The sequence below is a fragment of the Lemur catta genome, chromosome 6 (genome assembly GCF_020740605.2).
Source record: "Lemur catta isolate mLemCat1 chromosome 6, mLemCat1.pri, whole genome shotgun sequence".
In the NCBI taxonomy this organism is placed as follows: Eukaryota; Metazoa; Chordata; class Mammalia; order Primates; family Lemuridae; genus Lemur; species Lemur catta.
Window position 1 is genome coordinate 83,155,054 of NC_059133.1, and position 15,561 is coordinate 83,170,614.

Consider the following 15,561-nt stretch of genomic DNA (forward strand, 5'->3'; position numbering starts at 1 on the left):
TCTCTTATAATTAAAAATTCTGTCTAACCATTTTTGCATAGATATGCTTTATTACATAGTATTCATTATAGTACACACTATGCATTTTTGCACAATTATTTTTGCATTGCATTTATCAAACCATGGTATTGTTCTTTATGAGTGATTTAAGGCAGTGGTCCTAACCTTTTTGGTACCAGGGACTGGTTTTATGGAAGACAGTTTTTCCACAGACCAGGCTGGGGGAATGGTTTCAGGATGATTCAAGCGTATTATACTTATTATGCAGTCGAATCTCTCTGCTAATGATAATCTCTATTTGCAGCTGCTCCCCAGTGCTAGCATCACCACCTCAGCTCCACCTCAGATCATCAGGCATTAGAGTCTCATAAGGAGTGTGCAACCTAGATTCCTCACGTGACACATGCACAGTTTACAGTTGGGTTTGCGCTCTTATGAGAATCTAATGCTGCTGCTGATCTGACAGGAGGCGAAGCTTATGTGGTAATGTGAGCAATGGGGAGCAGCTGTAAATACAGATGAAGCTCTGCTTATTCACCCCACCACCACCTCCTGCTGTGTGGGCCCGGTTCCTAACAGGCCACAGGCCAGTACCAGTCCATGGCCCAAGGGTTGGGGACCACAGATTTAAGGGATTTTTAAAAAAATAATGTTTACTGACTTTTTAATATAACAACCTTATATGATAGGATTCTACTATACTCTTATCAGTTATTGCTAACAATAATTTTAACAACAGTCCAGTCAACCACTCCACCACTGCCACTAATTGCTCTGGACTCACTCACTGATGCTGGCCCTCCCTATCCGCTGGCCCTTAGCTTTGCACGTCTATTGTAGTATCTTCTTTGCTCCCTTGGAATATCTGCTGGTCTGCCATCCTTTACTGTCATCATTTCTTCATAGCTTGCCGCTCTGTTCATGTTTTTACCCTCAGTAATAACCATAACATGGACTCCTGCTCTCCAGGCCCCATGGAACAATCTCACTAACCAAATCTGACTCCTTTCTCTACTCAAGGGATTTTATTCAGTCACTTTCAACAAGTCTTAATGGAGTGCCTATTATCTACTAGAAAATGTTTTGGGTACAGTCCTACACATAAATATGCATAGTCACAAAGACATTGTAAAAGGTGATGTGGGAGAGAACTAATAACACGCAATTACTAAAACAATAAGTACATGCAATATAAAGGCACTTTCAATTGGTAGAGAGGATAAAGTTAAAGAAAAAGAATTTCTATTCATTATTATGAGAAATTAGGTTAAATACAAATGAGTTCTTAATCAGTGTAATGAATCATGGAAAGGATTTTTTTCATCAACTTATTCTAAGTAAGATACATTCTCATTTGTCTTTGATATCTTGAGTGGGGTCTTCCCTGAAGGCTGTCATGGAGTAGATGGTAATTCAGTTTCAAACCCTCTGATTTGATGGTAAAAGCTTCACTAAATTTTTTTTACAGTTCTGTATTTTAATTATGAGATCTATATTTTACAGAATATTTGAAACTTATGTATATTTGCCTTACTATTAAATAAGTAACTATTAAGTTAGATTAAACAATTAAATTAGTTTGAATCACTACCATTAAATCTGTTTCTATGACAAAAGCAAGATAGAAAGTTGTTGCTTTGTTATTTTTCCACCAGTTGGTCAGTACTTATACTTCTGGAGATACCTCTGGCCTAGTTTCTTCTTTGATGTTTCTTCCCAGGTGTGGTAGCCCACCTCCAAGATGGCCCCAGTTACCCTGCCTCTTGTGGTGTTCAAACCCTTGTATCACCTTTTCCCACCGTACACCAATATGGCAGAAGGGATGGCATATCACTTCCAAGATTATGTTAGGAAAGATTGCCTCTTCTGTCTAATGCTCTCTTGCTCATGAATTCTCTGTCACTCCTTGGATCACCTGCTCTGGGGGAAAGCTAACTGCCATGTCTGGAGGACATTTGTAGAAAACTCTGTGGCAAGGAATTGAGGCCCCCAAGACCTACACACCAGGAAGAGCTGAGGTCTGCCAAGAACCATGCAAGTGAGCTTAAAAGTGGATTCTTCAGCCCCAGTGAGCTTTGAGATGACTTTGGCCTCAATCAATAGTATGACTGCAACTCACGAGAAACTCGTAGCCAGACTCACTCAGCTAAGCTGCTCCCCGGATTCCTGACCCTCAGAATGTGAACTAATCAATGTTTGTTGGGCTAAGGTGCTAAGTTTTGGAGTAATTTGTTATATAGCCATAGATAACTTATGTACTACATCCCTAGGAAAATCTACAGTAAGGATCCAATTTGCCCCGAGGTAAGATGTCTTACTGAAGCTTCTTCCCACAGAATTTGTAAGGCTGCCTGGTCCATGGATTCCTTAAGAGAGGAATAGCTGCTTTTTTCCCCTGTTCCAGCCCTGTATTTATAGTTTGTTTCTCTAATGGCAGAGATAATTTTGTTTCCTGTATCAAAGCCCTCATTTGTTTATTGATTACAGGGATTTTTGCAGAAAAGCATTATTTAAAATCTATAATTATACACACATATGTACATATCTACCTCCATGTAACAATGTTAAAAATGCTCTTATTATTATTTTTACTCTGTATATAAGTGCTACGTAGAGAAAGATAAAGGGAGTTTGAGAGATAGATGGTATCTATACAAATACACACTTTATTTTAAACCCACACACGCATTTTATATACATTTATATACATGTGTGCATATTTATAAATTATATATACATATGTTATATATCTCTACATATATATAGACACATATATAAATGCTCTACACAGCTATGCTCTACACAGATAGCTTTATCTGTATTTATCTGGCTATAGGAATTTTCTGTGTGAATTAAAAGTTTGGAGTATATGTTGGTGGTTAGAAAAATTGAGAAAATACCCATTAGGGTAGCAATTTATTATATTATAACTCAGCCTTTTAAAGTTCCTCACAAAATTAAGAAAGATAAAAAAGCATAAAGTATCATTCAATGGATTCTAAAGAAATGTGTATGTGTTCTTTATATACATAGGTAAAATTTCCTTTTTAATTGTCTCTATAAATATTTATACAGTTTAATAATTTGCAAAAAATATAGATCAAGATAAAAATTATTTATCTTTTATTGAAATTACTTCTGTCAGTTTTTCCTTGAGATGCTAAATGCAATAGGTACAATAAGTCTATTACCAATTACTATTCTCTTATCAATTTTAATTAATTCAATCAGTATTCTCTTATAGATATAATCCATAAAGAATTTACATTTATTGTATAATATTACTCTAATTATTTTAGTCGAGAAAATACTATGGGAGAATGGAAGAAGAGGGAAAATAAATTATCATTGGGAATCTAAACTTTTAAAAAGTGATTTTAAGAATAAAAACAAATCTATGTTGATTAATTTCCCAAATTTTACAAAATATTTGCTCCTGCAAAAGAGCAAGTCAAATTGCACTCTAATTAGAATCTAAGTAAAAATCCATTCTTTTGTGAAAAACTCACCACCACTCACCTGTACACCCAGGTCTCTGGAATGTTGTGTGCTGCATACACTGTGAAGCTCAGGTGGGAATGGAGCCCAGGATGTACATAGGAAGTGCATCCAGGTACATTTATGGGCTGAAAATCAGCATAAAAGCTGCTACAATAGACATTGATTAACTGGTAGATGGATGTGGATAGTTCAGTTGTTACTTTCTCTATCAAGCCTAGAAGGGAATAGGTAGAGGTCAAGTCATCTGTGAAGGGCCATATTTATCATGAGCCATCAATTATAACCTTAAAATTTCTTATAATAAAATTTAAATAAAATTTGATTAAAATGACCCTTTACCAACTGAAACCAATTAGCCATCTGTGCCTCTGAATGCAGCTTGGTTTAGTTGTCAGTAGATTAGATATCAATAAGCTTTCATAGCCCCAGCAGTAGAAATTTTGGAAGCACAGCCTTTTAATCACAAATTGGAACTTTTTTGATTATTAATTGGTCATTCTGATCAAATTCACAATATTTTTTGTTCTAGTTTGTGATTGTTTACAATTAATTTTTAAACAGGAAACATGTTTTCTACATGGCTTATAAGTACTTCAAACAAATTCCATCTAAAAAATGAATCATAATAAATTTGATGATGTTATGATGTTTACCATTAACTGAACACTGATCATATATACACTGTGCTGATATAAAAAGAGAATGATAATAGTACAATGGCAGGGATTTAAAACAAGCTTGAAATTAAAGATTTACGATGTTTACTGAATCTCCTCAAAATCAAAGCCTGTCCTGAATTTTACCATTAGTTATTTAAAGCGATTCTATCGATTACTCCTAAAAGTGACTTGTCATGAAAGAAGAAAACTTACTAGGTATAGAGGCTAGTAGTTTTTCCCTGGCAGCAAAGGAGATGTTGAGAGAACAAGCACACCATTAGAAATTACAGTCTTAAGATCTGCTGCAACATGGCCCGGCACAGTGGCTTACGCCTGTAACCCTAGCACTCTGGAAGGCCGAGGCGGGCGGATTGTTTGAGCTCAGGAGTTCGAGACCAGCCTGAGCAAGAGCGAGACCCCATCTCTACCAAAAAATAGAAAGAAATTAGCTGGACAACTAAAAATATATAGAAAAAATTAGCCAGGCATGGTAGCACATGCCTGTAGTCCCAGCTACTTGGGAGGCTGAGGCAGGATTGCTTGAGCCCAGGAGTTTGAGGTTGCTGTGAGCTAGGCTGATGCCACGGTTCTCTAGCTCGAGCAACAGAGTGAGACTGTCTTAAAAAAAAAAAAGATACTGAATCAAGTTACTCAGCACAGTTGTTTATTCAAACGCATGCACTTCCTCATAAGTTGTTTCAGAAACATAAATTGCTTTTTGGTTTTATGTTGTTTTGAAAAGAAAATAGTTCAAAGAGCTAGCTTTTTTCTTTGATAGTCTGCAGTATTCCAGAGCCTGGGCAGTCGAATGCCTCAGGATAGAGGCCAACATCAGCATGGAGCTCCTTCCCACATCCTGTCTGTCCCTCAGTAGCCCTGTCTATAATTAAACATTTTTGTTGTTGTTTAACACATGCTATTATTCACTTAGTTATTCATAAATTTGTACAAGATTTATAAGATAGAAAAATTTTATTTATTTGTTCTGTTTCTTAAGTTGTGCCCTTCTTTGAAACAGCCTTGGGGGACAACTAGAGGGAGAGAGCTCTAATTAAAATTCTCTGAGAAATCAGCAGGAGCAATTAATGAAGCAGAAGAGGAAAGCAGCTTAAAAATAGTCTTAAAAGAGGTTTCATCAAACTCTGGAGGCCAACCGACAGAGATTCTTCGCAACAACAGGAAGCAGAGAATTATAAATTTATAGAAACATCTTGTTTCTTAGTCCCCAATTTATACTGTTGGTACTCTGAAACAGAAGTGCAGACTTTTCGTCAATAATTCCCAATCTTGTGCAAGTGTGCAAATTAATACACATCTAAAATAAATCATGAAGTTGGGAGAGAGATCTTATTAAATTGAGCCTCAGCACATATTTTGGGGAACCTTAATTATTTGGGTGTTCACTCAAACTCTATGCCTTATTTTTTGTGCAGAAAGACAGTTTTTGGTTATAATTTGCTTCTTTGAGGTTGTATAGAGAAGTGTGCTTATGCATTATGTTTTACTTTCAGAATTCTGGACGACGAGTACATTTTAAATAACATCATGGAAATGTATTAAGGACTGAAGACAAGAGGCCTGGTGGTAAAATATGGTGAAATAATTTTTATCACACACGATTTTACTCTGGAAAAGACAGACAGTGCCAAGAAATAACAAGGCAAAGACAACGTATATGCAATTAAAACTTATTGATTCAAATCTATCATGATTTATCATTGAATAAGTCTCCAGGAACATTCCTGTATAGTTTTTATGGGATCTCGTATTCCACGCCCCAGAGGAATATGGGGGGAGAAGACCTCATTACAACGTTCCTGACAGAAAGGAAGAGAGAGCCAGATGCATAGGGGCATACCTCCAGCTTGTCCACTCCACGCACTACCACTTAGATTCTGTGTTAGTAATATTGTTAGGGGGTATACATCCTTTCTTTTTCCTATGGGGCTTTCCAAAGTTTTATGAATATCTGGAACAGAGGTTTTTGTACTAGCACAGGTTTTTGCTTCCATACCTTCTGCCACCTCATTTTCTTCTGTGATATGAGGTAGAGGAGTTCCTCAAATAAAATTGAATGTCTTCTTTTGAGTGGTGGGAATTACAGTTGAGGGGATATACCTCTGTACATAACTCTTTCCTGAAACTATTAAAGGTATGGAGGGAAGGCTGGGTTATCATTTGTTTTCCAATGGAGTCCTCTGAATACAAGGGTGTTGACTGAACATCTGCGAGGCAGACCATTTCCTTGAAGATACCCAGAGTGTTCCTATGCCAAATACCATCTACCATATGCAAACAAGAACAACCTTGACCACAGGATGCATATTAAATCCCATCATATCTTTTATGCATGTTAGGAAACCTGAGGACCAAGGAGTTTAGTCTAGGATCACAGAGGTAAAAAGTGGCAACCTAATCCTCCTATTTGTTACATTAACTTAGTCTTCAAATGAGCTTGAATTTAAATTTGAAATGAGTGACTTTGGGTACAGACATCTGCTACTTTTCTGATTTTTCTTACATCAAAATATAATTATTTATAGGTAAATGGTAAAATTTTGCAGTGTCTTGGAATGGTTATATTTTCAGTTTTTTCACTTTTATAGATCTGATTTTTCTCAGTATTTTAAAACAATTCAAGCTAAAAGGTTAGAGAGTGTAGATTTTTGTTCTCTTGCAGAATACTCACTTCCATTGATAAAACGGTTTTAACAAAGCATTTTTTCTCTCAAAAAGCATTGTGTTTGTGTGTGTCTGTGTGTTTGTGTTACCACAGTATTTGGATGAAAAATTGAAAAAATTATTTTGGGTTCTATTAATATAACTTTTTTCTTTTATTTATTTATTTGTAAAATATTTGAGTACAAGAGCATTTTACCTTTTGCTGAAGTCTCTGAATTTTGATAAAAATTCTGAAAAAGAAAGGGTGAAAAATATACATATTATTCAGACAACAAATAATCAAATTGATAATATCCAAAATCTGAACACTATAAATTCTCTGGTATGATAAAAAAAGACAAAATATTTCTTGGCGTCATATATCAATTTTCTTATTAAACAGAGGAAAGCTAAATTGTGTGATGAAAGAAAAGTCTTCTGAATGTTATAATGAATAATGTAGGTTATTTGATTTTTATAAAAAGAAATTGCTGGAATGGGTTCAACTTTTTCATTATTATTAGAGTAGTTCTACAAATATTGTCTAAGCTCAATCCCCCTTCCATGACAGTGACTAATTTTTTGATATAAGTGCATTTCTCAATCTCCTCTGTTTAGTGTGTCCAGCTCTTATTTTTTTGCAGTCACTCAGCAAACTCTGAGCAGCACCAAAAAGAGGTGGGCAAAATCGTACAGAATCACTGTGTAGTTTCATTTCTTTCTTTTTAAACTGATTTTAAAAGAAATGATAGTCAAACACTTGGAAAAATAAAATGCCTTGAGTCATACTTTAAATAAAAAGTACAATCTAAAATCTTATTTGTTTGTTGTCATTTTCATTGTCCTTTTGTGGACATTGTTCATGTCCGTTAGTGTGGTGGTCTTATTTATTTTTATTTTTGTTGGAAGCCTAGAATTACTTTGGTGGCTTAGGATTTGCTGATTATAACTTAATTATCATGAAAACTATGTCAGGTAATTCATAGATTTCCTAAAAATAATGTTCCAGCCCAAAAGAAAATTAAATTTTCTAATAAGTTCCATTTTAATTCCATTTTATTGGAAACTCAGAATTACTTTGGTGGCTTAAGATTTGCTGATTATAACTTAATTCTCACGAATACTATGTAAAGTGATTCATAGATTTCTGAAAAATAAGGTTTCAGCCCAAAATAAAATTAAATTTTCTAATAAAATCTACTTTAAATCTAAGTTTTTTAAAATTTAAAAGTTAAAGACTTTTTAAAAAATAAAAATTTGAAGGCTTACTTTTAAGGAAATATGTTTAATTAAAAGCCAGATTTCTCAAACAAATAAATTAGGAAATAATTGTTTTCCTGAATCAAAGGACTTACTACAGTATTCCTTTAGAGAAAGAACATCTCTATCATGTTTAAAATGTGATTAAATTTACATACAACTTTTTAGTTAAAAGCATGATTCACATGAACCTTCTCAGAAGCATTTCTATTAGGTAAAATATTTCACTGAGTATAGTTTCAACTATTAATACTAGTCTTAACTATTCGGAAGATCTTTACCCCATCCATGCAGGTGAGACTATTAAAGATGTTACCCTGGCTTAACTAGAATTCATTTTGTTCAGAGATACAGACTTGTATTATAAAGTTACCATGTCATCCACCTATGCCACAGTGTGAAAGACCATATATTTTACTTTGTAGTTCTTCTATTGTGTGAGCATTTAATGGAAATATGTTATGTGAACTTCTGGAATATAATTTAAAGGATGAAAAAGTGTTTCTAGTGCTGGGTGGGAGCATGAAATAGAGTATAACTGTGTTTGTGATATAATTCTTCATCTTGCCAAAACTTACATTTAATAAATACCTAATTACTTCCCCGTGTGGCAGGAAATAGGCTCTTGCACACTGACCAAAAGTACAGCCAAGGAAAAGAAAATCTTCTCAAATTTCAGAGTTTTTTGGCAGAAGACCTGTATTTCTCAGTATTTCTTTAATCTTAAGTTCGTGGTGGGTGGATAGACTGAATTGCTTTGGCATTGTGAACTGTAGCTGGTTACTGCACAAATTCTGGAAAATGTACTTAGTGTGTGTGCCAATATTCTTATATAGGTGGGCTCACAAGATAGAATGGAAAAAGAGATGGAAAAAAAAGTATGAAGGCTATTGATGTAGAATAAATAAACTTTTAAAAGTCTGTTCAAATAAATAGGATCCATTTTGGGGGGGGAATATAGAATAGTTTGACCACTGACATATATTAAATAAAACTCACAATTGTCAACTCTCTCTTAAATTTTTATACATAAAAATCATTTTAGTCTTATCAAAATACAAGATGAATAAATATATAGATATTAAGAGTTAAAAAGCTGCAAAGAAAAATCACGCAAAACTTAGCACATAAGGAAAGTGAAATGTGAATGTGAGCTTTTATTGAGCATCATAATTGCTCATAGCTTTCCTAGGAAATAACCAATTTCTCCATGAAGAGTTCTTTTGGCTTCAGATATAGTGAATGTTTGATATTTCTGAGATAATTGTCATTTTGTTCTTTTAGGGAGTTTCAGAATATGAATGTTTTGAAGATAAAGCTTTTTGTATCTAGGAATACTTTAACATCATTTAAAGAACTTCACCCTAAAATTATATTTTCCTCATTCTTTGATCAGTTGTTTGTTTCTACCAATTCACCAAGAGATAGACATTAAAGTTGAAAAAGAACCAAATAGTCTTAACAGATGGGAAGACACGTGTGCATATCTGCTCCTCTGGTCTCCTGCTCTGGCAATGGTTCATACTTGTCAGGATGTTAGGAAGGGATGAGGGGTATGCAGGTGTCAGGGCAGGCAATAGGGGAATGTGGTCAAGGGCTAAGGGTTGGGACCAATAAAAACCAAGAAAAGCAACCACAACAGCAAGAACTTGAGGTTAGAGACTGTTCCTGACTGGGAGCATGTGCAGAAGGTAGGAGCTTATGACCAAAGGTAACCTTTTCCTCATTAACATAGTAAAACTCACACCCCCTAGTGCCATGACAGTTCCAGAGCCAGCCATACCAGGATAGAAAATGGGAGGACATATGATTCTGGAAATTTCCACCTACTCCCTGAAAAGACATGAATATTCCTACCCCCACCTTAACATATTGCTAGGGGTAACAAAGGACAGACCCTAACCCTGGGATGACACTGTTTCTTATTGGAGCAGTCTGCTCTCTACTGACTTTGAGAGTGTACTGTACTTTCTATACTGTCTTTAAACTCAGGGTCATCTCCACTCATGGAGACAGACCTGTTCCTCTGTCTGGAATTTACTTTTGCATTACCCTAAGCTCATGATGTTTTATTGTCAGCTCTAAGTTCTTGTAATGTCTCCAAAGTGTGATAATCTAAGAGAAATGATTACTTGTTGAAAGCTAATTCTCACATATTATTACCCTGACTTAACTTTACCTATTATAAAGCTTTTTTAGTGCTATATAATTTCCAAGTTTTTAAGTTCATCAAAATATTTATTTGAAATGCTTTTGAAGACTGTGGTATATATATTTTTTACTCCAACACAGATTAGAAAAATCTGATCAAATCAAATGTGATCACATCAGATTACTTTGGTATTATTTGTGAAGACCATAGATCTTCATATTTAGACAAAAAACCAGTGTTGGAGACTACATAATTATTCCATTTTCTTCTATAAATTGGGAAGTGAAAGAGTAGGTGTTTCCTCTTTAAAGAAAATTTAGGAAAATAAACACGAATCTGCCTTGGACATTGAATTTTGGGATTTATTGATTATATTATTTAGACTTTGATTTCTTTAATGCTTCGTGTTTTTAGTTTTTAATCCATGTTTATTTTTAAAATATTTTGAAGGTGTGCCTCCATGACTCCTCAGAATCATCACTCTCACTTTTCACATAAATAAAGTATTTAAATTTCTTTATTTATTTTTACCACCTAATCACACAAAAGTCTGAATTAAAATAAGGCACAGAAAGCCCAGCATTAAGAAATTATTGAATTTTCATAGCCACTTATCTATTTAAAGCAATAAGCAATAAGAACAATGATTTATATATAATAATATGATTGTCTACATTTTTAAATCAGTCATTTGGAAATTTCAAGGCTGGCATATTCAAAGGTAGTATAGGCCGGGCGCAGTGGTTCACACCTGTAATCCTAGCACTCTGGGAGGCCGAGGCGGGCGGATTGTTTGAGCTCAGGAGTTCGAGACCAGCCTGAGCAAGAGCAAGACCTGTCTCTACTAAAAATAGAAAAGAAATTATACGGATAGCTAAAAACATATATATATATATATATATATATATAAAATTAGCTGGGCATGGTGTTACATGCCTGTAGTCCCAGCTACTCAGGAGGCTGAGGCAGGAGGATTGCTCGAGCCCAGGAGTTTGAGGTTGCTGTGAGCTAGGCTGATGCCACGGCACTCTAGCCCGGGCAACAGAGTGAGACTCTGTCTCAAAAAAAAAAAAAAAAGGTAGTATAATGTCCATTGTTCTCTTCCATGCAGCTGAGGAATGCATGTGCTCAGTCTCCCTTACAAAGTTTCACATCTACTGGAATAGGTATAAAGGCTTGCCTTCAAGTCTGGATTTTGCCACTTATTAATTCTCTATACACAAGCACTCTAAGCATCAGATTTTAATAATAAAATGAACATTAAAATACCAACTTTACAACATTGCTGTGAGGAAAAATTGAAATTAAATAAAAATTAAATTAAAGGAGGTAATGCATATGTGAAACTATTTTATATATTGAAATGTCCTAGCAAATATTAGTTATTATTATATCTTTCTGCTTTATCATCTGCTACACTAATAAGATGAATGGATTTATTGTGACCAAGTTTCCTAATATTTTTCTTGGGCAATAATCATACTTTAATTCTACATCAGACCGCCCAAACCAGGAAATCATTACAGGATGTGGGATTTAGAGAAATGCACTCAGAAATCATAGAAGCAGTGTACAGTGCAAATTCAGTAAAAGATGCCACAAAAACTGATCTTTTATGAATGTACTTATCCACCCAAACATGAAACTTATACCTATGTACACTGTGTGCATGAGAGCCGTTAAGGGCCTATACAAACACTTGCATGTGAATATTATACAAGTACATTCATCTAGGTAGGATTGATTTCAGTTTCACTTGGAAGTTACACAATAGTTACAACTTTCAAAGGTATAAGAAATTTCCTTTTAATTTAATTAAATTCATTTGGCATAGTAGAATCAGGCTGCCATTACTCCCACATAATTGAAAAGTACTCTGTGTGCTCGGAAACACACACAAACACACAGAAATATAGTGGTTAGTAAAAAGTCTTTCACTTCTTATGTAATTATTGAACTCAGGTTTAAAATAATTACTGTGTAATAGATGAATATATTTACCTCTGCTTTTCTCTGAAGAATTAGACTTAGTTCATTTGCTGCATCTGTAATTTGTTTGGTTTCCACACACCCTAGAACACTGCATATTTTTTTAACTTCTTCAGTAATATTATCCACGTTTTCCTGGAAATGACAAGATTCACGTCTTACCATTTATTGAAATGGAGAGGACACTAATTTACCGTCAAACCTCTTCTTTCTTCTTCTTCATCATGAAGAGGAAATGGAATAAAATGTAATTGGTTGCTTTCATATAAAAAGAAAGTTCTCAAGACTCTGGTTAGCCTGTGCCAGGGGCCACAATTTTCACTGAGTCAAAGCTCAAAGGTAGAACTTACTTAGCTCCACTTTAACATTACCTGAAATAAAATGAGAGAATGGTAGTGGGAGGGTTAGGATAAGGAAGAGGGAGAGAGAAGGAAAAGGAGGGGGAGAGGAGGAGGCAGAAGAAGAGGGGAGGGAAGAAGAGACGAAGAGAGAGAGAGAGGGAAACCCAAACTTAGACAAAGTCTGTGGTTTCTACAAAACACTTTAAAAACAAAGTAATGATGGCAGATCCATGTAGAGTTTCAGAATGCATTTGTTTTTGGAATCAGTATATAGGAGGACAAACTTATTAAAAATCAGATTCAGAGTTCAGAACAAACTTGAGAAACCCAATTGTGGTGTTAGAGTGCTTGGTAATCATTTGATTGCAATATCCTTGAAGCAGCTGATGTTTCCAAAAAATCAATGATGACAAATATTCTTCTTAATGTCAAAAATCCCAGCTAATTTTAAAATATACAAAGGTTTTATGGTCCCCATTCTAAGAGCTTTTCATCAGTGTTTCTATATCTCAGCTTTGCACATTTTCTTAAATATTATGTTTTCATTTTAAAAAAAAGTCTGCTCTTTTTGACCTTAATTTTTTCCATGTATTGCCATTAACTATAGTGAGAGATCTCTCTTTATTCTTTAATTCCATGCTAATCGCATTTCACTGTACAATATTTTTATGTACCTTGTCTATATCATTAACAATAATGGCTTTTCAAAGCACATTGGCTCTCTTACCAGCAGCACAGTCATTCCAATGGAGGATTAGAACAGTTTATTTCAGGCAGAGATGGAAAGTATTTTTCCTATTTTTTCACACAAAGATGTGAATTCAAGGCCCAAAAAGATTTTACCTCTCCTTATTCTAGAGCCTTTTCTTTTCTTTTCTTTTCTTTTCTTTTCTTTTCTTTTCTTTTCTTTTCTTTTCTTTTCTTTTCTTTTCTTTTCTTTTCTTTTCTTTTCTCTTTTTTTGAGACAGAGTCTCACTCTGTCACCCGGGCTAGAGTGCCATGATGTCAGTCTAGCTCACAGCAACCTCAAACTCGTGGGCTCAAGCAATCCTCTTGCTTCATCTTCCTGAGTAGCTGGGACTATAGGCATTCACCACCATGTTCGGCTGATTTTTACTATTTTTAGTAGAGACGGAGTCTCGCTCTTGCTCAGGCTGGTCTTGAACTCCTGAGCTTAAGCCATCCGCCCACCTCAGCCTCCCAGAGTGCTAGGATTACAGGTGAGAGCCACCGCACCCAGCCAACAGCATTTCACTAACAAAACATCAATACAGAGACACAACACTAGTTTTAAGTTAATAGGATACCGATTTGCGTCTTTTATGGAAAAATAATATGTACTTTTTAATTTATTGCCAATATCGTTTATATGTGATTTTACAAACACTGAAAGCTAATGACAAAAACCCAGGAAAAATAACTAATTAATACTATCAAAGACAAAATAAGGATTCCAAAAATGTCAACAGATTTTATTAATGAGCTAAAAGGAAGAAGATGCAATTTAATTGGGATATATTTTAAGTCTTTCACAGTTTAAGAAAGTACAACTACTCAATTTTATAATAACAGGAAAAATTACGAGTAATCCATATAGAAAACAGTCAGTTGTTTCATTTATGTGTGAACTCAATAAAAATCAACATTGTGATGTGGCTACCAGAAGATCTACTTCATTATTAAATTGAATCAAAAGACATATACTCTCTATAACTAGAAGTTAAGAATTCTACCACATTTTCCATGTATATTATTTAAACTGGAGTTTAGTTTTGGGTACTTGATTTGAGAATGGACTTTACAAATTTAATTTCCCCAAAGGACAGCAACTCCACTATTAATATGCTGTTAATATATTCATTTAGAATGGCATAGTAGCCAATACTTTCAGCTTTGCAGCTGGGATCCATTTGTCCAAATCCTGGGTCTGCCCCTTTCTATTTGTGACTGTCATCAAAGTATTTAACTTTCATGTGCCTAAATTCTCTCTTCTGTAAAGTGGGAATAATAATAATTATAAGGTTATTATAAAGATTAAATTAGATAAAATATGCAAAAGTGCTTGGCAGAGAATAAAGCTTAAATTTCAATGTTTAATTAATTAATTTTATTTATTCACACAGAAGTTTCAGTTTATAGGAGAAATCAGACACTGTACATGCACAAATAACTAATAAAATGAAAATTAGAAAATCATAAAAACTATGGGAGAGGTACATATTAGCTGCTGTTTATTTTTTCATTCATATATTCTAAGTAGATATGTGAGTTTGTGAAAATCCATAAATATTACTAATTAAAATACAAATGCTGGGTTGACTTGGGGTCACTATGTAGCTGGTAGCTGATTTATTGAATCTAAAACTCCAACCTTGCAGTACTTCTTATCTGACCTATTTCTCTCATTTAATCTCCACAAATACTCTGAAAGATAAATATTATATTCATTATATTCTTGAGTCACTGTGATTGCTAGGATATGTTAAGTAAAATACTCTAATTATAAAATTAGGTTGCTAATTAATTGGATATGAGAACCAACAGAAAAGTTGGATTTAAGATGATTTCAAAATTTTACATTTGAGTACAGGGTGCCATTAATTATGGCAGAAATACAGACAAAAATGGGAAAATTTGTGGTAGTATCATGATAAAGGTATTTTTTGTTACACAGAGCTTGAGCTGCCTGGGGAAATCCAATGGGATTCTAGTTCTAGATTGAGAAACTATTGGATTGAGAAAACATAGACATGCTATTCACAAACACACACACACACATAACCAGTATGCTCATATAAACACTAGATGAACTATAAGAAAAAATGTAAATGCACAGTTTAGCCCAAAACAAAGAGGATGAATCTCTGGGTGGCAGAAATTTAGAGGAAACTTCAAGTCTGAGTAGCAGCTCCAACGTTGACGCTGCAGTGGCCTGGAGGACATATCTGACTAGATTTAGATGTTCAGGCTTAGGAATTAGTGTTTATTGCTCACATTC

General features: G+C 34.5%; 1 protein-coding gene across 2 annotated transcripts in view; it reads right to left on the minus strand.

Annotated features, from left to right (window-relative positions):
• PIK3C2G (phosphatidylinositol-4-phosphate 3-kinase catalytic subunit type 2 gamma) overlaps window positions 1-15,561 on the minus strand; it is a 336,298-nt gene that overhangs the window by 261,432 nt on the left and 59,305 nt on the right. For both annotated transcript variants that reach the window (XM_045554248.1, XM_045554249.1), the window contains exons 8-10: window positions 12,235-12,357; window positions 7,039-7,072; window positions 3,520-3,715 (exon numbers count right to left, since the gene is read on the minus strand). In XM_045554248.1, the coding sequence (XP_045410204.1) occupies window positions 3,520-3,715; window positions 7,039-7,072; window positions 12,235-12,357 (353 nt within the window). The remainder of the gene's footprint in view (window positions 1-3,519; window positions 3,716-7,038; window positions 7,073-12,234; window positions 12,358-15,561) is intronic.